Source organism: Rhinoderma darwinii, chromosome 4 (assembly GCF_050947455.1).
Source record: "Rhinoderma darwinii isolate aRhiDar2 chromosome 4, aRhiDar2.hap1, whole genome shotgun sequence".
In the NCBI taxonomy this organism is placed as follows: domain Eukaryota; kingdom Metazoa; phylum Chordata; class Amphibia; order Anura; family Rhinodermatidae; genus Rhinoderma; species Rhinoderma darwinii.
In genome coordinates this window covers 247,969,421-247,996,964 of record NC_134690.1, presented here as the reverse complement: position 1 = coordinate 247,996,964, position 27,544 = coordinate 247,969,421, and the positions used below count along the sequence as shown (strand labels likewise).

The 27,544-nt window shown below is 38.8% G+C and overlaps 1 protein-coding gene across 1 annotated transcript in view; it reads right to left on the bottom strand.

The window, feature by feature from the left end:
• LAMA2 (laminin subunit alpha 2) overlaps positions 1 to 27,544 on the bottom strand; it is an 852,154-nt gene that overhangs the window by 226,414 nt on the left and 598,196 nt on the right. Inside the window, exons 32-36 of the mRNA XM_075863715.1 lie at positions 25,618 to 25,704; positions 24,202 to 24,395; positions 20,599 to 20,741; positions 15,231 to 15,329; positions 10,963 to 11,074 (exon numbers count right to left, since the gene is read on the bottom strand). Coding sequence (XP_075719830.1) covers positions 10,963 to 11,074; positions 15,231 to 15,329; positions 20,599 to 20,741; positions 24,202 to 24,395; positions 25,618 to 25,704 — 635 coding nt within the window. The remainder of the gene's footprint in view (positions 1 to 10,962; positions 11,075 to 15,230; positions 15,330 to 20,598; positions 20,742 to 24,201; positions 24,396 to 25,617; positions 25,705 to 27,544) is intronic.

Genomic DNA, 27,544 nt, shown 5'->3' with positions numbered 1-27,544 from the left:
ATAGCATCTATAATTTAAATCTTGTTTTGAGAATACTTTTGTACAATATAGCACTTGTCTATGTCTAAAATAAAGAATTACAGATTAGGCTAAATCTTCAACTTTCCTAATCTCCTACCTACCATCTACTGTCATAAGTGTATGCTACCATAACAACATATCCTAGTACACAGCTAGTGACATGACAAAAAGGTTAGGATGTTCTGTTTTATTTTATGGCATAATAGTTTTAAATGGTTTACATAAATAAAACACAAAGTGTTGTATTCCGAGCACATTTATTTACTTATTTAAAAACTTTAGATCTCACTACAGCTCTAACAGCCCAAACACATTTTCTGCACATTAAGTGGATATCATTTTTGTTAATAAGATGCTTGAAGTGTGCCTAACTAGAGAAATAACACTAATTCTGACCATTAAATGACTTTTATTCAGAATTTTTTTAAGCAGTTTTCCTCTCTGCAGGCTTTTGTTTCTAATTCTTAGTTTTCTCTGAGAGAGTGGGCAGAGCCTAACTGCTATCACATCTTCTATACACAGCACATATAGAAGAGGAGAATCCTGTTCTATCTTTATTACATTTATAGATGCTGAAGCTCCTACATCTATAGTATCTATCTATAAAAACATAAAAAATACATATATATATATATATATATATATATATATATATAGCAAACAAGAAGGCAGCAGCACTCACATAAGAATAATCGACCAGGTGCCCAGCAAAACGTCCCGATCCTCGGACGTGTAATAATATAGAAGAAGAAAATTTGCAGCACTCCAACATGAAAAAAGTGGTGGTTTATTCAATCCAAAACAACAGCAACGTTTCAATCCTACAATAGGATCTTTATCAAGCCTAGTGACACATCTACTCAGCAAGCTTATATATGGTTGAGACTGTTTTACATAATTGGCCTCATTATAAAACAATAAAGTGTAAAGTGTATGAAAGCATACATAATACATTGTGTACGGTATCATCATAAAAATAAACATGATACAGAGAATACAGGAGTGTGTATGTGACATCGTGAGTAACAATACATAATAACAAAAACATTAAAAACAACTGATTACATCATAATCATTTATGCAGCAGTGGTGTAAAATCTATCGTCATATCGTCACTCACCAATCAGAACTTCAGATTTAACTAATCAGTCATTGGTATATATATTCGTAAGAGTGTGTTTCAGCAATCAGCTGCAACCCTCGTGGTAATTGGAGTTTGACACATCAGTGTAATCCCCCGAGGCGGAAGTGTATCATCATTCAGCAGCAGAGAGCATCGATCGCATCCATATGATGTAATGCGTGTCAATGCGTTCCACTGAACTGACCCGTATGTAACGGCATCATAGGTTGCTAAGCAACTGTTGTAACTTTGCTATGGATACCTATTGACAAGGCTATGTCAGGCAAAAAGTCAATGACTGTAAAACATACAAGTATATTAGTTAGTGCTCCTCATGGTAAGTGATGGAGATATTAAGGATATCTAAAAGTAACTTTATATCGGCTTTTTATAGACGATCCACACGTCGGTACAAAGATCTCTGTTTACAATCAAGTATCCAGAACGATCTTGTTCCCAGAGTTATGGGACCACATAGCCACGTCTTCACGTGTCTAGGATGTCCCATCACCCTAATACGTGTAACGGACCCATATTGTCACATCAGTGACATAATGTCTCATAGAGCATAAGTCATTAAAAATATATGTGAATCCTTCTCACTTTTCTTGCAAAGACTTATAATATCTCTCTATCACTTTTAAACCTAATAGGAGACTAGAAACAATTCAACAAATAATAAACATATTTTATTGATACAATAAGACTTAATGAATTGAACACAGCCCTGTCAGATATCATAGCACAGTAACATTACAATTTGAAAAAATCAATCAAAGAAGTTCCGAAATTCTGTTGGGAGTGGTATTCCAATCTAAAAAAATACAAAACATAAAAATTTTTTTAGTGTTTATCAAACATTGACAGTAAATACGAAATATAGATATTAATGTGTCACATGTTTTGAAGTGGTGGCGATACATAGATGACATCTTCCTCATTTGGACGGACACTGCCACTACATTAATTGATTTTCACAGGTTTCTTAATTCAATGGATGATGATATCCAATTTACTATGATACATTCTATGGACAATATCCAATTCTTGGATGTTACTGTATCCATTGTGAACAATACAATTAGAACTAAAATGTACACCAAAGAGACCGATAGGAATGCTTTGTTACGATTTGATAGTTGTCATCCGAGAAGTATGGTAAGGTCCTTGCCATACAGCCAAATGATTAGGGCCAAACGCAACACCGACAGACAGGAGGATCTTGATATATCTTTAGACACTATGATTGGTAACTTTCTACAAAGAGGTTACCCTAAATCATTACTGTGGACACATAGAAAGAAGATTGAAAATGTAGCGAGGGACAGTCTGCTACAGTCTAAAAAATCGTCAGTACATGGAAAACGGAAACGTATTCCATTTATCTCAACTTATAATGACAAAAGTGGAGATATTTCCAGAATTATGAATAGACATTGGCCAATAATCAGTAATAGCTTTGGACACATAGATGTATTGAATAATGGTCCACTTATGTCTTATAGACGCTCACAGAATCTTCGTGATAGACTGGTGAAAACCAGAATGCCAGATCATAAGAAAGCGACACAACCTATCTTTAAACCATTAAAACCGGGCAATATTCCATGTTACAGATGTGTTAATTGTGCCTTGATGTGCAAAGGTGAATTTTTTAGACATCCATTGACTGGACAACAGTTCAAAATTAAACACAATTTCACCTGTGACTCAGACTGGGTCATATATGTGCTATGGTGTCCCTGTGGCCTCCTATATGTGGGTGAAACCACCTGTGCCTTTAAAACTCGTCTAAATAATCATCGTTTCTCTATACGTAAAAAGAAACTTGACTTACCTGTAGCTAAACATTTTTCGGAACATGGTCATAATGAAAGGGATCTAACATTCATGATTCTGGACCATGTTCCTCCATCACAATTTGGCGGTGATCGCCATCTGGCTTTACACAAAAAAGAATTGAGATGGATATTTTTATTGAACACCTTAAAACCTTGTGGGCTTAATATAGAATTCGTTGTAGATAGAATAGCCTTATGATGTCCTCATGCTCTTTTTCCTGGGGTTCTTTAGATGTCCTCTTCGGTATGATGATCGTTGACACATTAATATCTATATTTCGTATTTACTGTCAATGTTTGATAAACACTAAAAAAAATTTTATGTTTTGTATTTTTTTAGATTGGAATACCACTCCCAACAGAATTTCGGAACTTCTTTGATTGATTTTTTCAAATTGTAATGTTACTGTGCTATGATATCTGACAGGGCTGTGTTCAATTCATTAAGTCTTATTGTATCAATAAAATATGTTTATTATTTGTTGAATTGTTTCTAGTCTCCTATTAGGTTTAAAAGTGATAGAGAGATATTATAAGTCTTTGCAAGAAAAGTGAGAAGGATTCACATATATTTTTAATGACTTATGCTCTATGAGACATTATGTCACTGATGTGACAATATGGGTCCGTTACACGTATTAGGGTGATGGGACATCCTAGACACGTGAAGACGTGGCTATGTGGTCCCATAACTCTGGGAACAAGATCGTTCTGGATACTTGATTGTAAACAGAGATCTTTGTACCGACGTGTGGATCGTCTATAAAAAGCCGATATAAAGTTACTTTTAGATATCCTTAATATCTCCATCACTTACCATGAGGAGCACTAACTAATATACTTGTATGTTTTACAGTCATTGACTTTTTGCCTGACATAGCCTTGTCAATAGGTATCCATAGCAAAGTTACAACAGTTGCTTAGCAACCTATGATGCCGTTACATACGGGTCAGTTCAGTGGAACGCATTGACACGCATTACATCATATGGATGCGATCGATGCTCTCTGCTGCTGAATGATGATACACTTCCGCCTCGGGGGATTACACTGATGTGTCAAACTCCAATTACCACGAGGGTTGCAGCTGATTGCTGAAACACACTCTTACGAATATATATACCAATGACTGATTAGTTAAATCTGAAGTTCTGATTGGTGAGTGACGATATGACGATAGATTTTACACCACTGCTGCATAAATGATTATGATGTAATCAGTTGTTTTTAATGTTTTTGTTATTATGTATTGTTACTCACGATGTCACATACACACTCCTGTATTCTCTGTATCATGTTTATTTTTATGATGATACCGTACACAATGTATTATGTATGCTTTCATACACTTTACACTTTATTGTTTTATAATGAGGCCAATTATGTAAAACAGTCTCAACCATATATAAGCTTGCTGAGTAGATGTGTCACTAGGCTTGATAAAGATCCTATTGTAGGATTGAAACGTTGCTGTTGTTTTGGATTGAATAAACCACCACTTTTTTCATGTTGGAGTGCTGCAAATTTTCTTCTTCTATATATATATATATATATATATACATATATATACAGAAGCTGCAGCAGCATGGAGGAAATCATACAGCAGTAATAACAGTGTATCTAATAAACCAGCGCTGGGCTGACATATAACTCTTACCATCAGTCTGTGTCTCCTCTCTCTCTCTTTCTGCTCCTCCTCCCTCTTCCTGCTCCATAGACTTCTATGGGCAGCAGTATTTGTGCCTGACTCACTCTGCTCCTGCTCACTTCTGCTGCTCCCCCTCCCCTCTTCATAGACTTGTATAGTCTGCGTGTATGTCTTTCTCTCCCTGCTCCCTATTCCTGCTCCTCCCTCCCCTCTCCATAAACTTGTTTGGGCAGCAGCGTGTCTGTTTCTCTCCCTGCTACCTCCTCCTACTCCCCTCTTGCTTCTCCATAGACGTCTATTGGCAGTGTGCCTGTGTTCTTTACTCTGCTTCTGCTCCCCTCACCTGTGAGTAGTTTGCGTGAGTGTCTGGAGTGTTTTTTAGTCCATAATATTTGGCAAACCAATCGTTTTATATGGTTGTAGAAAGACTAGGGAAGGAAGATGGGTACAATAAGTAGTAAATTACAAAGTTGATATATATCAGGTATACTATTAGATTAGCATAAGTTGTTTGAAAAGATAGTGTCCATTTAAACTTCACTTAAGGTGTACTTATAACTTTAAGGGCATTTGCTAAGATATTTAAATAGGTTTTAGCACAGCTAAAACGTGAAAATAAACCAAATTGTAATCTACTAACCTTGGTATTTCTGTGGCATACTCGTGCCACCAGTACCTGCCTGTCCTGATCCTGTCTGTTTATCTGCCTTATGTGATGACAGCAAGTTGGAGCCTGTCGCTATGATGGGCTGTCCATTTAGACCTCAGGTCATATGACAGATGAAGGTAAACGAGTAGCCACTTATAGTATGTTAATACATCCCTTTTTCTTTACAAATGACCTGACTCGTTTGGATGTTTGCAGCACTACATTAAATCCCTGGTTTTGCCTCTATTTTCATCCTAATACGGCAGATTTAGGCTACGGACATCATGTGACTTGACTTCTCATTGATGTCTTGTCATCCGGTAAGGAAGGTAAACAGGAAGTAAGTCAGTTACTGGTGGTGTAGGAATTGCTAAGGTAATTATATTATAATTTAATTTAAATATGTTGGAAAACATGCCTAATATGTCGATTAACTAAAAGATCCCAAATTATGTACTGATTTATTTCACAGGGGTCAAGCAACACACTAATAAGTACTCTTTAACTTTCTTGAGCAATTAAGTGGTCTTTAATAGGGGTATAACATGTAATTAATTATGGAACTCCATAGTAAAAACTGGAATGGGGTCCCACTTATTTATACCCAACTCCAAGTCACGTGCTAGAGATTTTATGAAATTCGAATAATAATTATAATAAATATTATTATTATTAATAATAATAATAATAATAATAATAATAGTGAGTAATTATTTATTATGCAGTTAGTTTTCTTTTGTGCCACCTTCTATCATCTCTATGATCCTGGTAGCTCTTGAAAGGTACGGAGTCTCCTTCTGTAGATCCAGCTGGTAGGTTAAGGGCAATGCTCCCTAGTAAATAGTATGCAAAATAGCTCTCCTCCAGAAGGAAGAAAACTGTACTACCTATAGGTTACTACCCTGTAAGTCAATGTTCGACCCTTTAAAGAGAAAAGCATGACTTGGGTTAACTGCCACACCAGAGCAATCCATCTGAAGACAGCATTGTTTCAGAGTTTTTGCTCCTCATCAGCATACAGATGTAGAAAACTTTAACTTGACATTAAGCACGTTACATACCATCATACAGCAAACTTTAACTTGATATTTTCTATGGTATGTGATATGTTTAGTGTCAATATAAAGTTTGGTGCATCATGGTATGTAAGGCATTAAATGTAAAGTTAAAGTTTTCTACAGTACATCTGTAGGGTACTGGTTGGCTAAGTGAGATAACTTTGTACCAGCTTTTGGATGTTTTGACGCTTCCTCATGGTCTATCAGAGCCCTAAATATTTACTGTTTCTTTCCTCCTGCACACCCAATCTCACGCCATTATTTTTCCGTCATCTGGCCCCTTCCATCTTCCACGATTGTTGGTCAATTTTGCTAAACTTATAAAAAAAAATCCTATATCATAGGAAAATAATGACCTTTCTGAAGACCTTGGGGCAGATTTTCAATTGGTCTTGCACCAGAATTCTGGTCTAAGTTGCACCTTCTTTTTGGCGCAAATCAATTTAGACAAATTCATAACTGGGATGCGCAAATAAAAGATAATTGTGACTTGCCCAACAAAGGGGTGTGACTTAATATGGGGTCATGGCTTAATATGCGCCAAACTGCGACAACACTTTGGCGCAAAAAAATTGGTTTCAAGTAAGCCAACAAATAAGTGGTATAAAGTTAGACAGAAGTGTCTATAGCCGCACCACATTTATTATCCAGCATGAGCCGCTGTGATAAATTTGGCGACTCTAGTCTAATTCTAAGATGTCTAAATTTAAGATCACGTTAGTAAATCTGCCCCTTTTTCTTTAGATGAACCTTATCCTAGATTCACAAATGGGCTGTAACTATGCCTATAAAAAAATGCATGTTAAAACAAATCAACAATGTAAAATTCAATTTAACTAATGCTTTACAATTACAATTTCCTATTTCTGTTTTCCCCCTAGAAATAATGAACGTTCGTGAATACCCAATGGCATGGCCGGCCTTAGCTACATGCGACCGCTGCCATGCTGTAAGGTGGGCACCAGCGCGAGAATATGCCCCGCACTGCGGCCACTGCTCGGGGCGCCAGCGGGTCGGGTGTCACTCACTGACCTCAATACTGGCTGCACGGCGCCGCGACTACCGCTCACCCACTTCTTCTTACGTCCTGAGTGATGATCAGGCGTGATGGCATCACTCAGGATGCAAGACAGGGAGGAGACTATCTTCCCATGCATTGCTGGTCTGGTATGAACCGCTATTTCCCCAGGGCTCAGCTCCAGCAGCATCAGTGGGTACAGTGCACTGTAAGAAACTCAGCAGGTCAGTCAGACTGTGGGCTTTGGTTGTTTGGGGGCACTCATGGGGGTCTAAAAATGGCAAATGGGCAGAGGATTCAGTGCCACCTTGGTTCCCATTTGCCATTTATTGCCCATTTATTGTTCTTCTGTGACAAAGGGTGCTAAAGGGGCAGTAAATGGCAAATAGGCATCAAGGGGGCACTGAACTTAAGGACATAAAATGGGAAATAACTGAACGACACTGTTAATAAATGGCAGATGGGCACATTGTTCAGTTCCTCCATAGTGCACATTTACCATTTGTTGCCTTTTTAGACCCTGTACACTTTACGTTAAGGGGGTTAAAAATAAATTCTGTCGAAGCAGTAGAGGATAAGTTAAAATAAAAAAAAAACTTAAACTTACTTCTCTCTTTACAGAAGTTCCTGCGCTAGCGGCTACAATCACTACTGTTTTCTGTTTGTATACAGAGCAGCGGTGACATCGGCTATTTATGGCCTCAGCGGTGTTCAGCTGAGACCAGTAATAGGCTGCAGCGGTGATGTACTCTCAACGTGATGTCGCCACTGCAGCCGCTCTGTACACAAACCGAGAACAGAGGGGACGGGAGCCTCCAACTCTAGAATGTCTGGGAAGGGAAAGGTAATTATGGGCTGCTTTTTTATATTGACCCATTCAGGATTGAGAAATTTTTTGCTTTTTCATTTTTGTTTTTCACTACCCGCCTTCCTGTAGCCATAACTTTTTATTTTTCAGTTTCAATATTTTTTCTATTATACAAAAGATAGACTTTGAGTAAACGGAGTAAGGGCCAGTTCACATGTTGCGTAAATACTATAGATTTTGCGCAACAGAATTTGTTGCAGAAAATCCATAGCAAATACAGTAGCAGCAAAGTGGAAGAGCTAAAATAAATCTCATCCACACATTGCGTAAATGATGAGCGGAAAAAATGCTTCATCCCATGTGACCGCCGCTGCAGCCAATCACAGGCTGCAGAGATCTCCTGGGAAGAGAAGTCATCCCAGGAGGCCGGCCTGCTAGCATGCCATCTTAGTGCTGCAGTTTTTCACAGCGGACATTCCGGGGCAAGAAACTGCACCACATAGTGAGAGACTGCACCACACAGAGTGGATACGCTGCGTGCTTTTGTGCAGTGTATCCGCCCCATGTGAACTCAGTCTAAAGGTAATTTCACATTACATCCTGCCCATCCATGTAATGTATGCACCGGGAAAGCTCCCAGAAAGTATGGTAAACAGTCCCAAACACCTTATGGTGGTTAAGAAAGCCTCAGTTCGGATGGGACTGCGCTATTTTATGTAGTGGCGTCCAGTAAAAAAAAATGATACTGCACTTTTTTGTGTCCATTTAATGTATGTGCTAGGAGCTTTTCCGCTGCATATGATAAATGGACAGGCAGTACGTAATGTGAAAACAGCCTTAACAAAATATAGGCTTTGTTTACGCAGTGCTAAAAACAACAACGTGTAAACGTATTAAAAACACTAGTGTTTTTGTAAAGCGCTTTTTAAACTACAGGCGTTTATTGCACGCCTTCAGTGTGTTTTTTTTGCAATTCATTAGGACTCCCATTGACTATGTAAATTAGGTGCGTTTTTGGTGCATTTTCGTCACGTTTTATGTGCCAAAGAATTGAACGGACGCTTCTTTTTTTACGCGACGCGTTTTTTAACAAAACGTGTCGTATGCACTAACATGCATCATTGATGTCAATAAGAAGCTTAAATGAAGCATTTCTGATGCGTTTTTCGGCGTCACAAATTTACGCTGTGTGAACAGGGCCTTACAGTACAAACAAAAGCGCCAAATGCCCACAATGCATAACAATGATAAATGGAGTGGGGGCACCAAAGGGCAATTCTACACAGGGCATCCTGTAGCCTAAGGCCGGGCCTGCCCAAAAGTGATGCACACAAACAATATCACTTGCACAAATTAGAACATTTGATTATATGCAATAGCTTTTTGTAGACTGGTATTACTTGCTTGCTCAGTTTTATTATAGCAGTTTGTAGGTTAATAAATTAGAGCATTGCTTAAAGGCGTTGATTCATAAGTCTCACTCCCGGAACCCACAGAACAGGAGATTTTGCCAGTGGAAGCCAGACATTTTCAGATATATTAAATTTAGTATGTAAATGGCAGCCATTCAGATGAATAGCCATGTTAAACATAGAAGTTTCAAGTTCACCAGAACGGAAACTGCTTATTTTTTAACAGTGGTTGTTCATCTCAGTGTTTTTTGTTGATCAGTGCGACATTTTCCTCCACATCTTGCATAGTACAATGGATTAACAGAGCAGGCTTTAAAACTGTCTTTCCATGAGTGAAGTACATATCTCAAGCCTCATTTTCATGAAGAAATGGCATATCACACGGGTGATCAAATTAGGAATGATCATCAAAAATGATGTTTGCATTTGATGTTGTGCCTTGTGCTAGGACTGTTCATCATTTTTTTGTTGTAGTTTAAACTTTAAGAAATCTGTAGGACAGTTCGGGCTTGTACAAGTATCCCTTTATTTTATTGGTAAAAAATGTCCACACATACACCGATCAGCCGTAATATTAAAACCACTGACAGGTGCAATGAGTAACATTGCTAATCTGGTTACTATGGCATATATATTAGGCAGCAAGTGAACAGTCCTTAAAGTTGATGTGTTGGAAGCAGGAACATGGGCAAGCGTAAGGATCGGAGTGAGTTTGACAAGGGCCAAATTGTGATGGTTAGACAACTCGGTCAGAGTTCTACTTGGTGGTGGGAAACAAAGCTAGGTGCAACCTTGTGGGTTTTTTTTTCTTCTAGACCAGATTTATGAATAAAACATGCACTCTGGGGATGAATGTGGTGCACGCTCCATGGGGTAGAGATACTGGCACACCACTCGAACACATTAATAAATCTCCCTGCATGGGTAAAATCGGAAGATACATTCCCTATAAAGAAATGCTACAAAATTACGGTGGATATGAAATGAATAAATAAATATGTAGTATATTTGTTAGAGCTCTCAGTACGGTGAGGCAAATTCTTAGTTTTGCTATGGGGTCCTATTATTTATTTGAATGCCCCTGAGTCAACCCTTTGATATCTGACCAGGAACGATTATACTTTGCAGAGTCTTAGCTGGACTTCCCTTCACCCAGGCTAAAAAATAAATTTTCTGCCCTAGCCCTGTACCTAAAAACCTTGTTAAAGGATGTGTGGCCCCGGCACCCAGCAGTCTAGTCACATGCCCCAACAGGCCCCCCTAGTTCCGTCCTGACTTTATAATCGATATTTTATAGAATCATGATTTTAAAGACCTATATGTATATATATATATATATATATATATATGTATATTACATATATGATTTGATGCAATTAATTTACCCTTTGATGTCTGCAGGGTGTCCTTTACAAAATCCTCCAGTTGTTTTGCCCTTTCGTTTGTCCTTTCAGCATCCTTTCCAGTCTGTTCTCCGTCCGCAGATACTTTTGCCGCCTGTCATTCATTTAAGAGAAAAGAAAACCAATTGCTGTAATAGGTTTTTCAGTAGCTGCAAAGTGTATTTTAAAAGGAATTTCTCAGATGACCTCGCTTTGGATATATACTTTACTTTACAGTGGAAAGAAATCAATACGTTATTGATCATATCAACTGGAAATTAAAAATGATGCACAGGTTAACAAATAAATTGCATTAGCTTCCCATTAACTAAATATAGGAGGTTTCTACTGCAATTCCAGATAGGAGTGCTTAGTAAAAAAAAAAAAAGAGAAGAAAGAGAGGAATAATGTAAAGTAAGCTATTGAAGGATTATTTGAAATACTAAGCAGATACATTCTGAAAGAGGAAACAGATGGAATTAAGTTTAATTTGTTCATTGATCGAAATCTATCTAACATTGTCTAAAAGCTTTTACCCCTCAAGCATGCTTGTAAGAACGACAAGCTCATCTCAATAAGTCTCTCTGGAAAGATATTCTCAATCAATATGCGAATACTGATTTAAACATGTGTTCTCCTTCCTATATAAGCCATTGCCTGAACACAGATTTACTTCAGGTTCAGGAATATAAAGATTGAATTACAATATTTGCAGTTGCCTTTACAACATTATGATGTTGGAAGTTCACAAATTAAAAAAAGTTCTATTATTTAAAGTGGATGTTCCCCTTCCGCCTTATATGTAGATATATTGTACGTATACATTTGCGTAATTTCTCAGTTTTCTCCTTTTGTGTGCAACCTTTATATCCTGTATAACTTTCTCCAACAGAACATTGAAAAATAGGCAATAGTTAGTGAAATTAATTTAGAGGAACAATCTGGACAAAACTAATACGCTCTGTTATGCCTAGCGCAGGGCCTGAGGGGATGATGTATGGGACCAGGATTCTCTCTTTGGTGTTCTGTTAAACCCTGTGTCATGCATCACCCCTTTACGCCATGTATTTGGGCAAAACTAATGCATTGTGTCATGCCTGAGTATTCCTTTAAGATGTAAACATTAAAGGCCTCATGCACATGGCCGTAGCTGTGTGCATGGTCCGTGATTACAGCACGGACGGGCCGCAGAGTGTCAACTGCGGGCCATTCGCAATCATGGACCGTGCACACAAAAGGTGTACATTGACTTCAATGAGCCCGGACCGCAGTTGTGGTCCGTAAAATATGTCCTATTTTTTTTTTTACGTCTCGGCTCTGGCCAATGCACAGACCGTGGAAACCACGGTCATGTGCATTGGCACATAGGATAGAATGTGTTCTTTACTATACGCAATTGCTGATAGTATACAGCCGCAAATGCACGGTCACGTGCATGATGCCTAATACTTTCACATGATAAATGGTTCCTTTCTGCAATCCTCAAACTTACCCGAACTCACACTGACTGGTAGCTGGACATTTGACACAGTGCCCCTATGAATACACTCGCTAATTACTTGTATGTACATACCAGTCAATCAAAGCAGGGAAACTAACAGATCAGTTCTACGATCCCCAGCATTTAGGATCCATGTGAATTAGAATACCAGGTAGGCTTCTCTGATAATTGACCCTCACCAAAACATCATTGATTTTTGACATAGTGTTGTTGGTCATTTAAATACTAAAATTCTATTTTTACCAAGAAAAAAGAAGCACCACCTTTTTCAGTAATGCCAGTTTTCTCAAAAAGCACATTGAATATTGTAACTATATTATACATTACTGTAAGAAATAAGTTTTTATATTATAGTAGCATGCACTATTGAATTTACATGTGACTTATGTGTGTTTTGAAGAGTAAAATAATTGGTAAAATTCCATCATCTAGGCTGTTGCTATGGTAACACTCTACAAGTTGCATTTAAGTGAAGCATACAGCTATTGAATTATTATTATTATTATTATTTTTGTAATTATTATTATTGTTGCTGTTGTTGGTGTTGTTGTTGTTGTTGTTGTTGTAAGCCAGTATTAGCTTTACCTGTGATAGAGAATTGAAAATATAGCAATAGACACAGAAATCACAGATGTCTATCATTTCAATATTTAGAATTACATTATTTTCTTTCTTGTAGTATAGTCATGATTATATTATATTATTATATGACCAGTATTGACTTTTTTTTTTAGCAGAATGGCTCATGGCTTCTAGCTAACAATGTGCGTACTCCATTGGGACCTTGACCTATTAAATCAGACATTAATCTAGTAAAATAATGGGATTCTGTTCCAGGTGACCCATCATTAGTTTTAATGTCCAATCTGACCTTTGTGGATCCTCCTCCAGAAGTTCACCTAATTAATAAGATTAACAGTGGATTTTTAGGGCTGATGTTAGAAATATTATCTCAGTATCATTCCTACTAGATTTACTGTGTTTTCTGACTCATACAGAAGATGCAGCATCAGCTTCTGTTTGTTTATTACATTGGTTCCTGCTCCCATGACTTTCACTGTTTACTCGTTCTTTTTCTGAAATGCTTCATGATATTGGAAAGGATGTTCAGGATTTTGATGTAAACATCATGGAAGTTCAAAGGTATTTAAAGGACGACTTTCAGCTACACTTGAAAACTTAGACTAGGTAAAAGTTAAATCTAGTTTTAAAAAACTTTAAAAAAATAAATAAATATTCTTCTACAAGATCCTAACTTTGGGGAATTTTTTTTTAGCTGTCAACAGACATGAAGGGAAAATGTTCAGTCATTTATTTCTTGTTTAGATTTTTGACTACTTGACCCAGGGTACAGGGGTGGACATATCATATGTCCAGATGTATGTGGGCACTGAAAGCAAGGGGGGAATCATCTATAAGGGAAAAAAATAGATTGCAGAACTTCCTACTCGTTTACATTAAAAGGACTGCACTGATTATTCCCATGGCTTACTTATGGCCCGCAGTCCACAAACAAAATTGGGGAGGGTTTTAATAGAGAACCCAATAGGGTGATAATTGACAATAAGTGCTTCACGCTTTGGTAATTGGACGACATACAGTGCTGTAAAGGGGCCCTCTGCTGTCTATGTCCGCCTCTGCCTGGGGAGTCAATCAACTAGTGGTGCAAGGGAACAGAGTAATACTCCATATTAGATTAGGTCTGACAAATAGTCTAGATCTTTTGTTGGCGTCACAGAGCATGTATTAGAGACTGTCTTTCAGCGCTCTCTTCTCACTATAGGAGGGGGTTCTTGCTGAGGTTATCAATTATTATCTCTGGGGAAAGCAAAATAAAGCCTTACACTGGGTCTATTCAAAGCAATGAACCATTCAAAAATGTGCCGGGTCTCCAAAGCTGCAGAAACTCTTTGAAGAAATTGTCTATTCTGGTAAATAGAGGTAAGCGCCAAACAGGGGGTTTTCTCTGTTAGCACTATAAGCCCCTATATTGTGCCCTTCTGGTAAATGCCTCACATGCTGCATTGCCAGTCTAGGCAAGTCTTAAACTGGGTATTAATTTATTAATGACCACTCTCATGAGTGGAATCTATACTCTATATGAATTATGGTATGTAGAACCCAAGTATACATTTATAAGAACCAACATGAGTTCAGACTAAAACATTTGACACAAAATAAAACATACTATATTGAAACTATGTGGTGTCACTGGGATAGGATTATGGAAATGGACAATTTGTGCGAGGTGAAGTGAAATTTACAGGATACCGTTCATCTGGAAATACACGACTCATCAATTAAATTTGCATGCTATCAGAATAAGATAACTCTAAATATGCTTCATTATGTATATGCTTTATTCATTGTTTCATTTTTTTTGTTTATCGCCACACTATCTTCTGCTTTGTTTCTTGCAATATTCTGGATTGGCTCCATGTCAGATGGTTAGAATAATAGTTGATGGATTAAAATAATTTTCCTTTATATTTAAAGAATGAGAAAATTTGGAAAGCAGAGAGATACGCATCTATTCATCCGGTATTTACAGAGCTGTCACTGTTATCAACAGGTATCTTATATCAGTAATGTAGAGCAGTAGAATCATGAAAACGAGCCCTGCACATGTAGTATATAATAGGAAAAATATATTAACAGCTATCAGTCGTTTCAATGCATCAGCCACAAAAGTAACAGTCACAGAATGTTTGCTTTTATTGCATGTAACGTGAACTTTCAATTGCTTAGTGGTATTTTTTTGCATTCTTACCCTGTTCAGTAGCTCATCTATCTCAATGACAAGAGTATCTTGGTTGTTTTGTGCCAGCTGGAGCAGTCTTTCAGGAGCTCGTTGAGGTGACAGTAAATGCTGAAAAGTTATTAAGACACATTTCAGTACTGCAGGCACTTTCAACTGTGTGCACACAGAGCATCTTTATTTCCCTGCAATTCATCAATTCCGCAATGTTATGACAGCCCTACTATATGTTCGTAATAAATGTTTATTTACTTGCAAGGAAATGCATAGCGTGGTTTCAATATACATTTAGACATTTTGCAATTATCATTAGTCACGTATATCGCAGAAGCTCAAACACATGGGGCTTCGTGGTTGGCTTGTTCAAACTGAGCTGCTGTTTATCAGACAAGAAAAATGACTGGTATTCCGTTATCTTTATATAAGGACATTTTATACCCACCTCAACAACAAAATAAAAGTATAGCATTTCCAAGCTTACAATATCTAAATTTTTTAACAAAATTATGTTGAGTGCTGAGGTTTAAACGGCACCCAGGCCCTGGCACCTGAGGGGAGCATATAATAGAAATGTGATTTGCATTAGAGTACAGGAGCTTGAAGTTATACCTCTGGTCTAAATATGACCTTTATTTGCAGTCGGACTGAGGTTCCTTGGGGCCATCAGAGGAAATGATTCCGAGGTCCCACTCTATTTATACAATAATGAATGGCCACTTTTAACTACATAATAAATTTTGGTATTATCATAGCTTACTATCGACATATTCTCAATAAGGGCAGACAGGTTAGGCCCTGTTCACATCACATTTTTTTCTACGTTTTGGGTGTACGTCGGGAGAGCTCCAGATGTACAGGCTAAATGTGTCAAAAGGGCTCCATTACCAGACAGAAGTCAAAATAGTGTATTTTGGCCTTCGCCTGGCAGGTATATGTATGTTTACCGGCAAAAAAAAGGGTATGGAATAGCGTGGTAGACTACACTACTCCATACAGCAGTATACAGTAAAAAACGTATACGTCTAACGGATGTCGTAATAGCCTATGGGTGACTGATGCCACTGTAAGACATTCGTCACAGGCCTCCCTTAAACATATACGTCGGGAAGCTCCAGTGACGTCACTGCCTGTATATGTACAGTGATCACTGGAGCTCCCCGGAAAGGAGAGCTGCATCAATTGACAGTGCAGTTGTCACTGTGATGAGTTTCTCTCTCCCCTCTTTATCGCATCAACCTGCATCCACGTGAATATGTCTAGTATACACTCTCCATCCCAAGTATGTAGGCTGTTGTGCCCTCCCTTTTTCTTGTTTCTCCCCTCCCTCTCCTCCCCCTTGTACTAAGTCGGCAGACTGAATATATACCTAAACTACCCGGCTAGGATAGGTGCCCGTGGCTGTTCTATTCTCTCCACTCTTCTCAATTTCTGGAAGCAGCCAGAGTCCTAAGGCAGTACAGCCTTGTGGGCTGGAGTGGGAGGAGGGGTGTTTGGCAATCTCCTGGCACCAGAGAACGGGGGTTACAAGAGGACCACAGTCTGCAGGTTCCCAGATGATCCCCAGGCACTTTCAGCACCAAGCGCTCCAGTGTCTGGGGCTGTTTGGATTTGTTATTTGTAAAGTTCATACCAGCCTGAGAGAGGGAGAGGGCTGTATAGACAATATATCCCACTGTATGCCTATAAGTTAAGATACATTGCAGCCTTCTGTCAGAACTATACGTGGGGAGTCCTCTTAATGTGTACATGACCTTATTTGTGAATAAACCCATATGAAATAGACCCTAGTGGCAAGTGATTGATTCCCCTGTCAGCTCAAAGTGGCTTGTCATCTGCTGGACCTTTGTGGCCTATAGTTGTGTCAGAGTATACAAAATGCTTTTATATTGCATCCCATATCACCAAGTGGATCTATCTTCAAAATATGTTGCTCTGTTTATAGCTGCGCCTTAAGAGAACTGCTATGACAATTCCTACCTGTTAGAATGATCCCATGACAATAAGCTGATCACAAAGTGTTTCCCTGCCGCAACCCCCAGCGAAAAAACTGCCATTTGTGGGGAAACCTGGTAGTAAGAGTTCAATCTCCCTGCAGCGCAACCGCAGCATTACACAGTGCTCATTCAAATTAATGGGTTGTCTGTGTAATGCAGGACAGGACAGATGAGAGAGAGAGAGAGAGGGAAAGAGAGAGAGAGAGAGGGAGAGAGGGAAAGAGAGAGAGAGAGAGAGAGAGCGCATTTAGTAAGGGGAAAAATTGGGTTTTTCATTTTTTTTTTTACTTTGAATTTTTATTCATTTATTATAAACTGTTATTAAACTTTCTTTAACTTTTTTTATTATTCTCACTAGGGGACTTTACTATGCAATCACCTAATCCCTTTTATAATAAACTGCAATACACTGCACCACGTGCTTTTCTCTTTACAAACATAAAAACAGAGTGTCATAATGATGCCGGCTGCGCGAAAATCACGCTGCCACTCATCACATGATGATGACACACGGAGCTTTTGAGGACCTTTTGCCAGCGCAAAATGCCACATTTATTGCGCACGCAAAACACACACGCTCGTGTGAATCCAGCCTTATAACATAAAGTTCCGAGTGCTGCAAGATCTTCGTGTATTCATACAGTCTCTAGGATCGGGATTACTTGCTGGGCACCCAGACCTCATATGCCTTTTTTGTGAGAGCTGCTGTTTTTTGCTAGTCTATATATATATTTTTTATTTTATTTATTTATTTTTAATTTTTGCCAAGTGTACACAAATTTTTAATATATCAAAACTTTTTGAAACAAGATTTGCACATTTCATTAACTCATCCATGATAAATAGCTTTTGACAATCATTTATCCTCCTGGTGTCATCGCTGCTTTTATAATCCATTTATAGAGGAAGGAAACTGACCTAGTGTGATAAATTGTTTCACCCAGGGACAAGTTCCTTAATGCCAGATTGTAATACTAATTGCACACACAGCTTCATGTCATTAATACCCATACTTGGCTCAGTAGCTCAGCAGATATTTGTTTGTGGTTCAGTGCAAGTTACTGCTGTCAGCAATATATTACGCCAAAGAGAGGCAGTCAAAATAATAAGAGCTAGGAATCAGTAGGAGACTGCCGAATCAATAGACGGTTTTCAGTACCAAGGAACTAACGGCAATTAGCAAATTGTAGAAATATGTGAGAAGTGTTTCATGAAAGTTACAACTGTGTATATACCATCATTAAAACTTGTATAAAATGATGTAAAAACTGTATATACTCAAGCTTACATAGCAAAAGTATTATCATAGTAATGCAGAGAACAACGTTTACTTGGTATATACAGATGTAGCCATTTTTATCTGAACTCTTAACGCATTAAATTTCAATGGTGACGGAGTCGGTTCCCCTAGTTTCCATTTGTCTCTTTTGTGCACCGGATCAGTCGTTTTGCTGGAAGCAATAGCGTCGTCGACTACGCTATTGCTTCCGGAAAAGCGACGAGTCCGGTTCACAAAAGAGGCAAACGGAAACCACGGGCATTGGCTACGTCACCATTGAAATGAATGGTGATGGAGATGGAAACCTCTGGTTTCCATCGGTGTCGGTATGTGTCTGCTCGGGGACAAGATAAATATGAGTAGTCACATGTCGTAAGGGGGTTTTACATTTACACTGGGCAATTATCCGGCTGACAAGCGTTCATAGGGCAGCAATCAGAAGATGAACGAGCAAACGCTCGCTCATCTGCTGATCTAATTATTTTAAAAAACTTTAATATTATTGCTGTTGTCAGCAAATCGCCCTGCCGACATGATAATAATGTATGGGGACGAGCGATCATAGTAACAACCGCTCGCCCCCATACATAGCTCCTTGTGACAAGAGCAAAAGAGCACCGATCAACCAGCTGTCTCGTTGATTAGTGCTCGCTATATCTCCATGTTTCTCCTATTTTTCATGATATACAGAATACAATCTGAGCTAATACTGTACCTCAGTGTGCCTCCGATTTTACATGATATACAGAATACATTCTATGAGCTCATACCTCCTATTTTACATGATATACAGAATACATTTTATGAGATAATACTATACCTTAGTGTGCCTCATTTTTTACATGATACACAAAATACAGTTCCTCAAGGAGGAAGCACATGGTGGCACATGGCACACATATGGGTTTGTACTGCCAACCTGTAATGCAGTCTGTGCACCACTGCATGCATCTGTGCAAACAACAAATCTATTGTTCTTCTTTGATAAACAACTTAGCTACCTAGTTAGTATTGTGGTAATTAAAGCGTTCTACCCAGAATCATAACTTATCAACTATACACAGGATAGGAAGCTGCGGTCTAGCATGCACTCTGCCACTCCAATCAATGTCTATGTGAATGATGGAAACAGCCGAGTACATCGCTTGGCTGTTTCTGTCATTCTCATAGCCAGTGACTACAGCTGTGGCGCATACTCGACCGCAAATCCATTCAAGCTCCTTCTCACTGTGGGGGGTGCAGTGAGGAGGATCTGGGGGTTTAGGATGGGTGGGGTCCCAGCGATCAACAAATTATCACCTATCCTATGGATAGGTGATAATTTATGATTTTGGGAAAACCCCTTTTACCAAAATAGTTTTATTTGGTGAGGTGTATTCCTTGAATCAAATGTCAAAGCAAAGTTTGTACGTTTATTTTCTAAGGCAGTGTTTACATGTTGCAGTTGTACAGTTTTTTTTTCTCCTAACACCATGTTAAAAACACAGCAGTGCGACTGAACAGAGCCTGACATCCACATTTTTATGCTTTATAATGCATAAAAACCATATAATATTTTGAGTTAGGCACTGTGTTTATTTGTTGGTTTAAAATTGACCTTACATCTTCAATATTTGGTACATCAAGCAATATTTAAGTTTGATTAATTCATTACAAAGTAAAACATAAAACAAATGATTATAAATAACATGATGAACTGCCTTTGTGATAGCTTTCATACTGGGTTAAATTACTTGTTTATGCTGCTTTTAACCTATCTACTTTTCTTCAGAATAAACCAAGCCAAATTTGCAAGCTCCATTCCCCTGCTACTGCTCTCTTATTCACCTTGGGAATCAACTAACTAATCCTAGACGCTGGAAAGAAGCCGATAAATTTGCAGACTGTTTTTTCAACCATAAGGTAATAAAATAAAATCTACCGCAGTACAAGCCATTTCATTTATCAGCAAAGGGATATGAATTAAAAGGAAAAACATTTTTTTGTGTATCTTGGCATGATGTTATATTCTAGTTATAAACAGCAGCCAAACTAATGACAAAAATCACAATGGCTTTTATTCAGCCTCATTGATTTGCATGTTTGAACAAGAAACGAGCACATTTACCTTTAATTCTTGAGTCTCATTTTCAATGCTAAACAACATTCTGTATGGTGGAGGCAGTGGGCCAGAAAGATTGACGCTCATGACCATCTGGTTTAGCTGATCCAAGTCATCAAGAAGGAGGCCTGTACATTCATCATCGCAAACTGTGAAGAGGGCAGCATAGAATATTTATACCAAATAAACATTGGAGGCAGATGTTCAATATTTCTGTACTATGGCATTTAGAAGTACAAAAAACAGGCTGTGAATGTTTGTAATGCAAATCCCATAATTTGCCCCTCTAAGTGAGAATGGAGAAATAGAGGTGCCATGGAAAGAGTTTTGGATTTTTTTTTTTTTTTAAAGAACTGAAATTTAACATTTTTACTTTTCCTGATAAAAATTCAAACACCCACAAGGAATGGTTCTACCTGGAAAAGCATCAATAAAAATTCTAATTTACCATGTCACTCATATATTTACATAAATGATAAATTGAGCTCATACAATCTGTATAAATATGCTGTGCCTAAATCAACAGCAGCTATTTGTCAAAATATTAGATTTGGTACAGGGAGGGCTGGCGGAAATAATTTCACTACTTTCATTATTATAATGTATGAATGCCTGGGATTTTCAATAATTACAAGACGTTTATTGGTTCATTTTAATGTATATTGCAGGGCTGGCTTAGCTACTAATTATTTGTAATAGTTCCAATAGTGTAGGATATTTTCTGTATGTAGAAATGTTTTTGCACTAACAAACCAAAGAACATAGGAACCATAGGACTAAATCTTAAATATTAAAATGGGTTGTCTAAAACGTATATTAAAAGCCTGGTATCTCCAGCAGTATTCTACTTAAAGGCTGAAGTTTTGGGGGTTTGGTTGCTTAACAAGCTAGTAAGGGCTTTGGCACACTAGTCAAATAGAATAGATCCCAAAAGAAGGAAAAAAGGAGAAATCTCCAATTGGAATGGTTTTTTATTTTCTATATTGGGGTCTAAATTTGTTTGTTGGTTGAATAATAAGGGGGAAAAAAAGAACAAGGAGCCATTAAAAAAAGAATAATGTTTATCAATGTAGTTATGCCAGTTTTCTGGCATAAGTACATTGAAAAATTTACGCCAGAATTTATCTGGAACCCCATATTCATAGAATCCCTGCACCACTTTTTCCAGCTCATATGAATGTGTCAGAAAATGTGGACGGCACTTAAGAGTGCTGAGCGTGACTAATTTATCAAAGTCAACGCCAGATCAGTTCTTATGGTTATGTATGGTTGTGTTCAGACAGCACCATTTCGGGTGCTCGAGATAGGGTCCCAACCCAGATATAGGTCAAGAAATGTATTCTGCACACCTTGATTGTGTTCAACAAAATTTTTTTTTATTTATTTCTCAGGGTAAATGCCAGAGGCTATACGTGCAACGTCAACATTTCAGTCGTGAGACCTTCGTCGGGCACTGAGCCGTACTGGGGACTGAATCAGCGTTAGTATAGCGATTGTAGTAGCGCAGCTGACAATTGAATATGGCGGCTTACCGCTCTTCAGAGCGCTCTTCTATGTTCTATGGTTCCATGGTTATGGCCTGCACCCTGTTGATGAATCTGGCACACGGTGCACTGAGGAGAGTCTGGCACACTGCTTGTATGGTGCACCAGCATTAATACATCTTCCATAATAAGTATACATTAAGTGGGAATTGTATTAGGCGATTCAAGACACTTTAGTGGCAGGAAAAATGTCTAACATTTTTGTGCAAAAAGTTTGACATTTTGCCCTTTATGACTCTAAAAAAAATGGTTGGGTCTTAGCAGAAGGGTTGGGGACAATTTTGCTACCAATTTAATTACCAATTTACTATCTGGTATAGATTTTACCTTGTGACGCTAGGGCAGCCCACTGGAGTAAGTTGCAACAAGTTTCTTAAGAGGCATGCGCCTCTTAATTAGTTTGTTGCATGGCTTCAGTCTAAGGCTGGCCATACACATTAAATGTATGTGAGCCAAATCCACCGACTGTGGCGGGACGGGAGTCTGGCAGAGGCTTTCTTACTTTTCCCTACTGACAATGCCTGCAGGCTCAGCCGAGAGTGCATGTTTATGGGGGAGTTGGGAGGAATAGCTGTTGGCCGATTGATCGTTAGGCCGATAGCGATCTCAAGTGTATGACTGGCTTAAGACTCGCGTATGAAATGCCAGTCTTCGTAAATCTGGTCCTAAATGTATTTTAATTTAAGTAATAGCCTTCCAGAAATAAACCGGTCAATTTCCCATGTGCAAGTAGCTAATCTCTCGCTGGTAATTTCTCTGTTGGAACCACTAGTAACTGTGACCGATGGGAAACATTAATATGGCCCTCATATGAACAGCAGGATGGAGTGAAGGTAGACTATAGGTAGTTTTCCTTACCTACAGGACCCCTGCGTAGCTGCACTGAGTACATTAGACTCTAGACCATTTTGAGCTGTAAAATGTGAATATTTTTTCTTACTACTTCAAATTTCAATAACTTATACCACTGCCTTTTATTTTTTAATACGTTACAACACGAAAAAAATTATTACGTGAGATAACTTGCAATATGACAACCAGCTGAAACCTATTAAATGTGTGTTTTAGAATAGTGCTGATGTATATCAGTATCATATATGTAATAAGATTTTTTTTCCTACTGCAATACTGGTGGAGGGTTTCTGAATAAAATATGCCCATTTTATGCATAAATAATGCAGTATATTTTCAATTTGGTCATTATAAAAGAAAAGAAAACAAAACAAACAACACCTACAAGTTATTTTGCCACTAAAGTCTTAGTAAAAAAAATCAAACACATGCATGATCACACAGCAATTCACACTGGTAAAACATCAAAGTACTTTACCATAATCTGAAGCACTCACACCATTGGCAATGCTGATTGGTACGATTCCTGTACAATGCCAAACTCAACAGTGGTACACCATTATGGACTTTGAGATGCTTAAATATGAGTCAATAATGATATATTTACAGAAAAGGCAATGGTACAGAAATCTTATTAATGATGGTTATTGGTTACCAGACCTAGGGCTACAGGCACCCTGCCTCTTGAAAATAGCAGGTATTGCAGCAACTCTTCTAGACAGTGTGGCTTGTTTGCCTATACTGGTGCTCCGCCAAACATGGCACACTTCGTGTTGATGATTATGGCGGTGCTACTTAGCAGGGAATCCACTTTTTTTTGACACTTTGTAAGTGTTGGAAAAAATAAATTGGGGTTTTGTATACAGAATATGATGTTAAGCCTTAACGTCATTGTTTTGAATGCAATTGTGCCAGTAAAACGGCTTTAATAAATATGACCTAGTATATCTAGATAATAGTTGAGCAGTATAGATTATAGAACTATTTTATACATAGGAGAAGACTTCATTTACATGGATGACACTAAAGTCAAATCTGTTTATAGTTCAATTTATTTCACTACTACTATTAAGTAGGGTATTCTAATGCCTTACTTCTCTTACCGCTACACATAAAAGGTTTTCTCTGCCTTGACAATAAAGACATTGCCTATAACCAAATTTTATATTCTAATCATCATATAAAAAGTGTTGAGACATGTTAGTATACGTACATGCACACAGCGGACCCTCCCGCACATGCCGGTCACTGCAGCCAGCACACTTCAGGCCTCTAGCTTCAGGTTTACACGTGCATTGGCCAGTGCTTGGATGACAGATCATGGACAATGATCCATAAGGGTTGCACTCACATTCCTGACAGGAGCCTCCTGGAATACTTGGATTACCGGTATAACCAGATGCACACCTGAAAAGAAATACCATGTGTAATGTATGATGTATTAAATAAATAAAATTGAGCCCCAACAGTGCATAGTGCATAGTAATGCCATAAGAGTTTCTTTGGAAGAAGAAGAAAAACACCTCCCAGCCCATCTTTGCAAACCAAGGTGGTACATATGCCATCATACAGGACTGGAATAAAATAGAGGGAAAAGGGTAAATTGCCTCAGTCACTCCAACATCAGGGGCATTCATCATTCAGCCTCTAACCACATGTGTTTGGGCCCTTGAGGCCCTGGGATAGCCCACAATAAAGCGGAGTTCAGAAGAACATTTCCCTCTCCAGTTGGTGATTGGTTGTTTTTCACACTTCTAACGACATTATTATTTGTGCACTGTAGAGTGGCATTATTTTGGAGCTTTGTGCCATTATTGTGTGTGCACTGGATGGCACTACTTTTCAGGCATGGTATTGGGCACTGCAAGGAGTTGCTCTGTTCACACGACGGTCATTGTTTCCATTATAACGGAAACCATGACATCGGTGCCGGATCCGTTACATGAAGGACATCAACAGCGCCTGACAGACCCCATTGCCTATAATAGGGTCCGTCAGGTTTCCGATCATTGTGTCTATCTTTTTGATGGGAAGAATAGCGCTGCATGCTGCGCTATTCTTCCCGTCAATATGACAAAACTGCCAACAGAGGTTTCGAATGAAGCCTCTGATGGTAGTGTGAACACAGCATAATGTTTTGCTCTCTGAATACCTTAAGCCCTATTACTAGTAACTATACTTTATAGCGTATCTAGACAGAAACTTTTGACTACGTTTAACACCAATAGAATAACATACAGCAATCAAAAGTGCATATCAGGTTATTAACTCACCAAGGAGCACAAGGCAACCAATGAAAAGCTTTACACATTCTTTAAATTGTAATTCAGACAAGCAGTTTTATACTTGAGAATCTTACGGATGATGGCATCATTGTTCTCAGTGCGTTATATCTTGGAGTCAAGGATTTCCTTTGGCATGAATATAAATGACTGTACTGCGAGATAAATGATGTGTAACATACAGTATATCTGACATGTATTCTCTGTAGACAGTCTTTACATACATATAAATAATTCATGTTCAGACAAGAAAACATCAGAAGGGTTAAATGTGTAGCGCCGAGTGTTGAATCACATACTTAACATCTCCACTTATCATTACTGTCTTTAATTGTTTCCCTGCTTACCTTTCACAGTACTGGCCTTCGTATCCCCGAGGACAAGCTGTACATCTGTAATCATTAGTTCCTTGCATGGAACATGTGGGGCTGAAACTGGAAAACAAGTTACAGCATTATTGATGACATGTGAAATAGAGCAGAGCACAATGTAATACATTAATAGAGGAAATACATTATTAGGTGAAAATGCGCAGGAAACAAGACGACATCCTGAAATCTATCAAGTCACTGAAAGAAGGAATGAAATTGCTCTTCTTCCATTATTGTAAATACACAGAACAATTTAAGATCTTTAAAAGTGTGTTTAAACAATCAGGTCACTAATAATGTACAATAAGTATAGAAATAATGGCGCAAAAATTGGTTGTTTTTCTGCTGTGGTTTTTTAACGCTTTCTTAACAATTTGAAATTTATGAATTTATTTGCATTAGTGGACAGTCTTAGCAAGCTTAGACATATTTTTAGATACTTTTTGAGGCATTTTCCTTTATTGACACGTTTCTTTAAAAAAAAAGCTGAGATTTTGCAGAATTTTTAGGCTTTATTCACATATTCACATCTCGCTTATTGGCTATGTCAGGAGTATATATTTGGATAGTAAAAAAACAGTCAAATGTTTACTGTGACGTATCCACCGGTTTAAATCGGCCAAGCATATGCCAAAAGAATGTCTTTCTGGCCTATGTTGGACATATAAATAGCTATATACTGCTATTTGACTGTATTAAATAGAATAGTCGATGCTTTTCAATACAAGTGAATCCATTTAAAAACTTATACCGCGCACTAACCTTTTTCCACAGTCAAGAGTCAATAATAGATAGGTGTACTGTTACATATATCTAAGGTAGTGGTTCCCAACCGGGGTGCCGTGAGAACCCGCCAGGGTCCTCTGAACCACTGTGGCCATGCTTTTTCTCCTCACAGCGCGAAGTGCATGTGAGGAGGAGGAGATATTTTGCAGCCAACTTGTAGATAGCACCCCCATCTCTGTAGATGGCAACCCAATGCCCCCTTCCTATACATAGCACCACCGTAGCTCCCCGAAGAAGTGGAATACCCTGTGGCCGGGGATTCCACTCCTGGACGGAGCGCTTGATGCCTCTGTACATATATGGACAGTGACATAGGGGCAACACCTGGAGTGGAATCCCCGGTCACAGCGTCGGTAACGCTGTGGACAGGGATTCCACTCCAGGGGTTGCCCCTGATGTCACTGTCCATATATGGACAGAGACATCAGGGGCTTCTACTGGAGTGGAATCCCCGTCTACAGCGTCGGCAACGCTGTGGATGGGAATACTGCTTCAGGGGTTGCCCTTGATGTCACTGTCCATATATGGACAGAGACGTCAGGGGCTCTTCCTGGAGTGGTATCCCCGGTCACAGCGTCGGCAAACCTGTGGACGGGGATTCCGCTTCAGGGGTTGCCCCTGATGTCACTGTCCATATATGGACAGAGACATCAAGCGCTTCGTCCAGGAACGGAATCCCCGTTCCTTCAGGCCTTCAGGTAGCTACAGTGGGGCTATGTATAGGAAGGTGAGGTGGCGGTGCCATCTTTTGAGAGGTTGGGGTGCTATCTTCAAGGGGGCTGTGTGGCACTACCTACAAGGGGGTGTGTGGCACTACCTACAAGGTGCTGTGTGGTACTACCTACAAGGAGGCTGTGTGGCACTACCTACAAGTGGGTGGTGTGGCACTACCTACAAGGGGGCTGTGTGGCACTACCTACAATGGGGCTGTGTGGCGCTACCTACAGGGGGCTGTGTGACACTATCTACAGAGGGCATCTGTGAGTGGGGGGCTGATGGTCATTTTACGGTGAGTGGCGGGCTGATGCTCATTTTACTGTGGGTGGGGGCTGATGGTTTTCAAGTGGTTTCCACCTCTGACCACCAATTGAAATTAATAGGAGGTGGAAAAAACCTG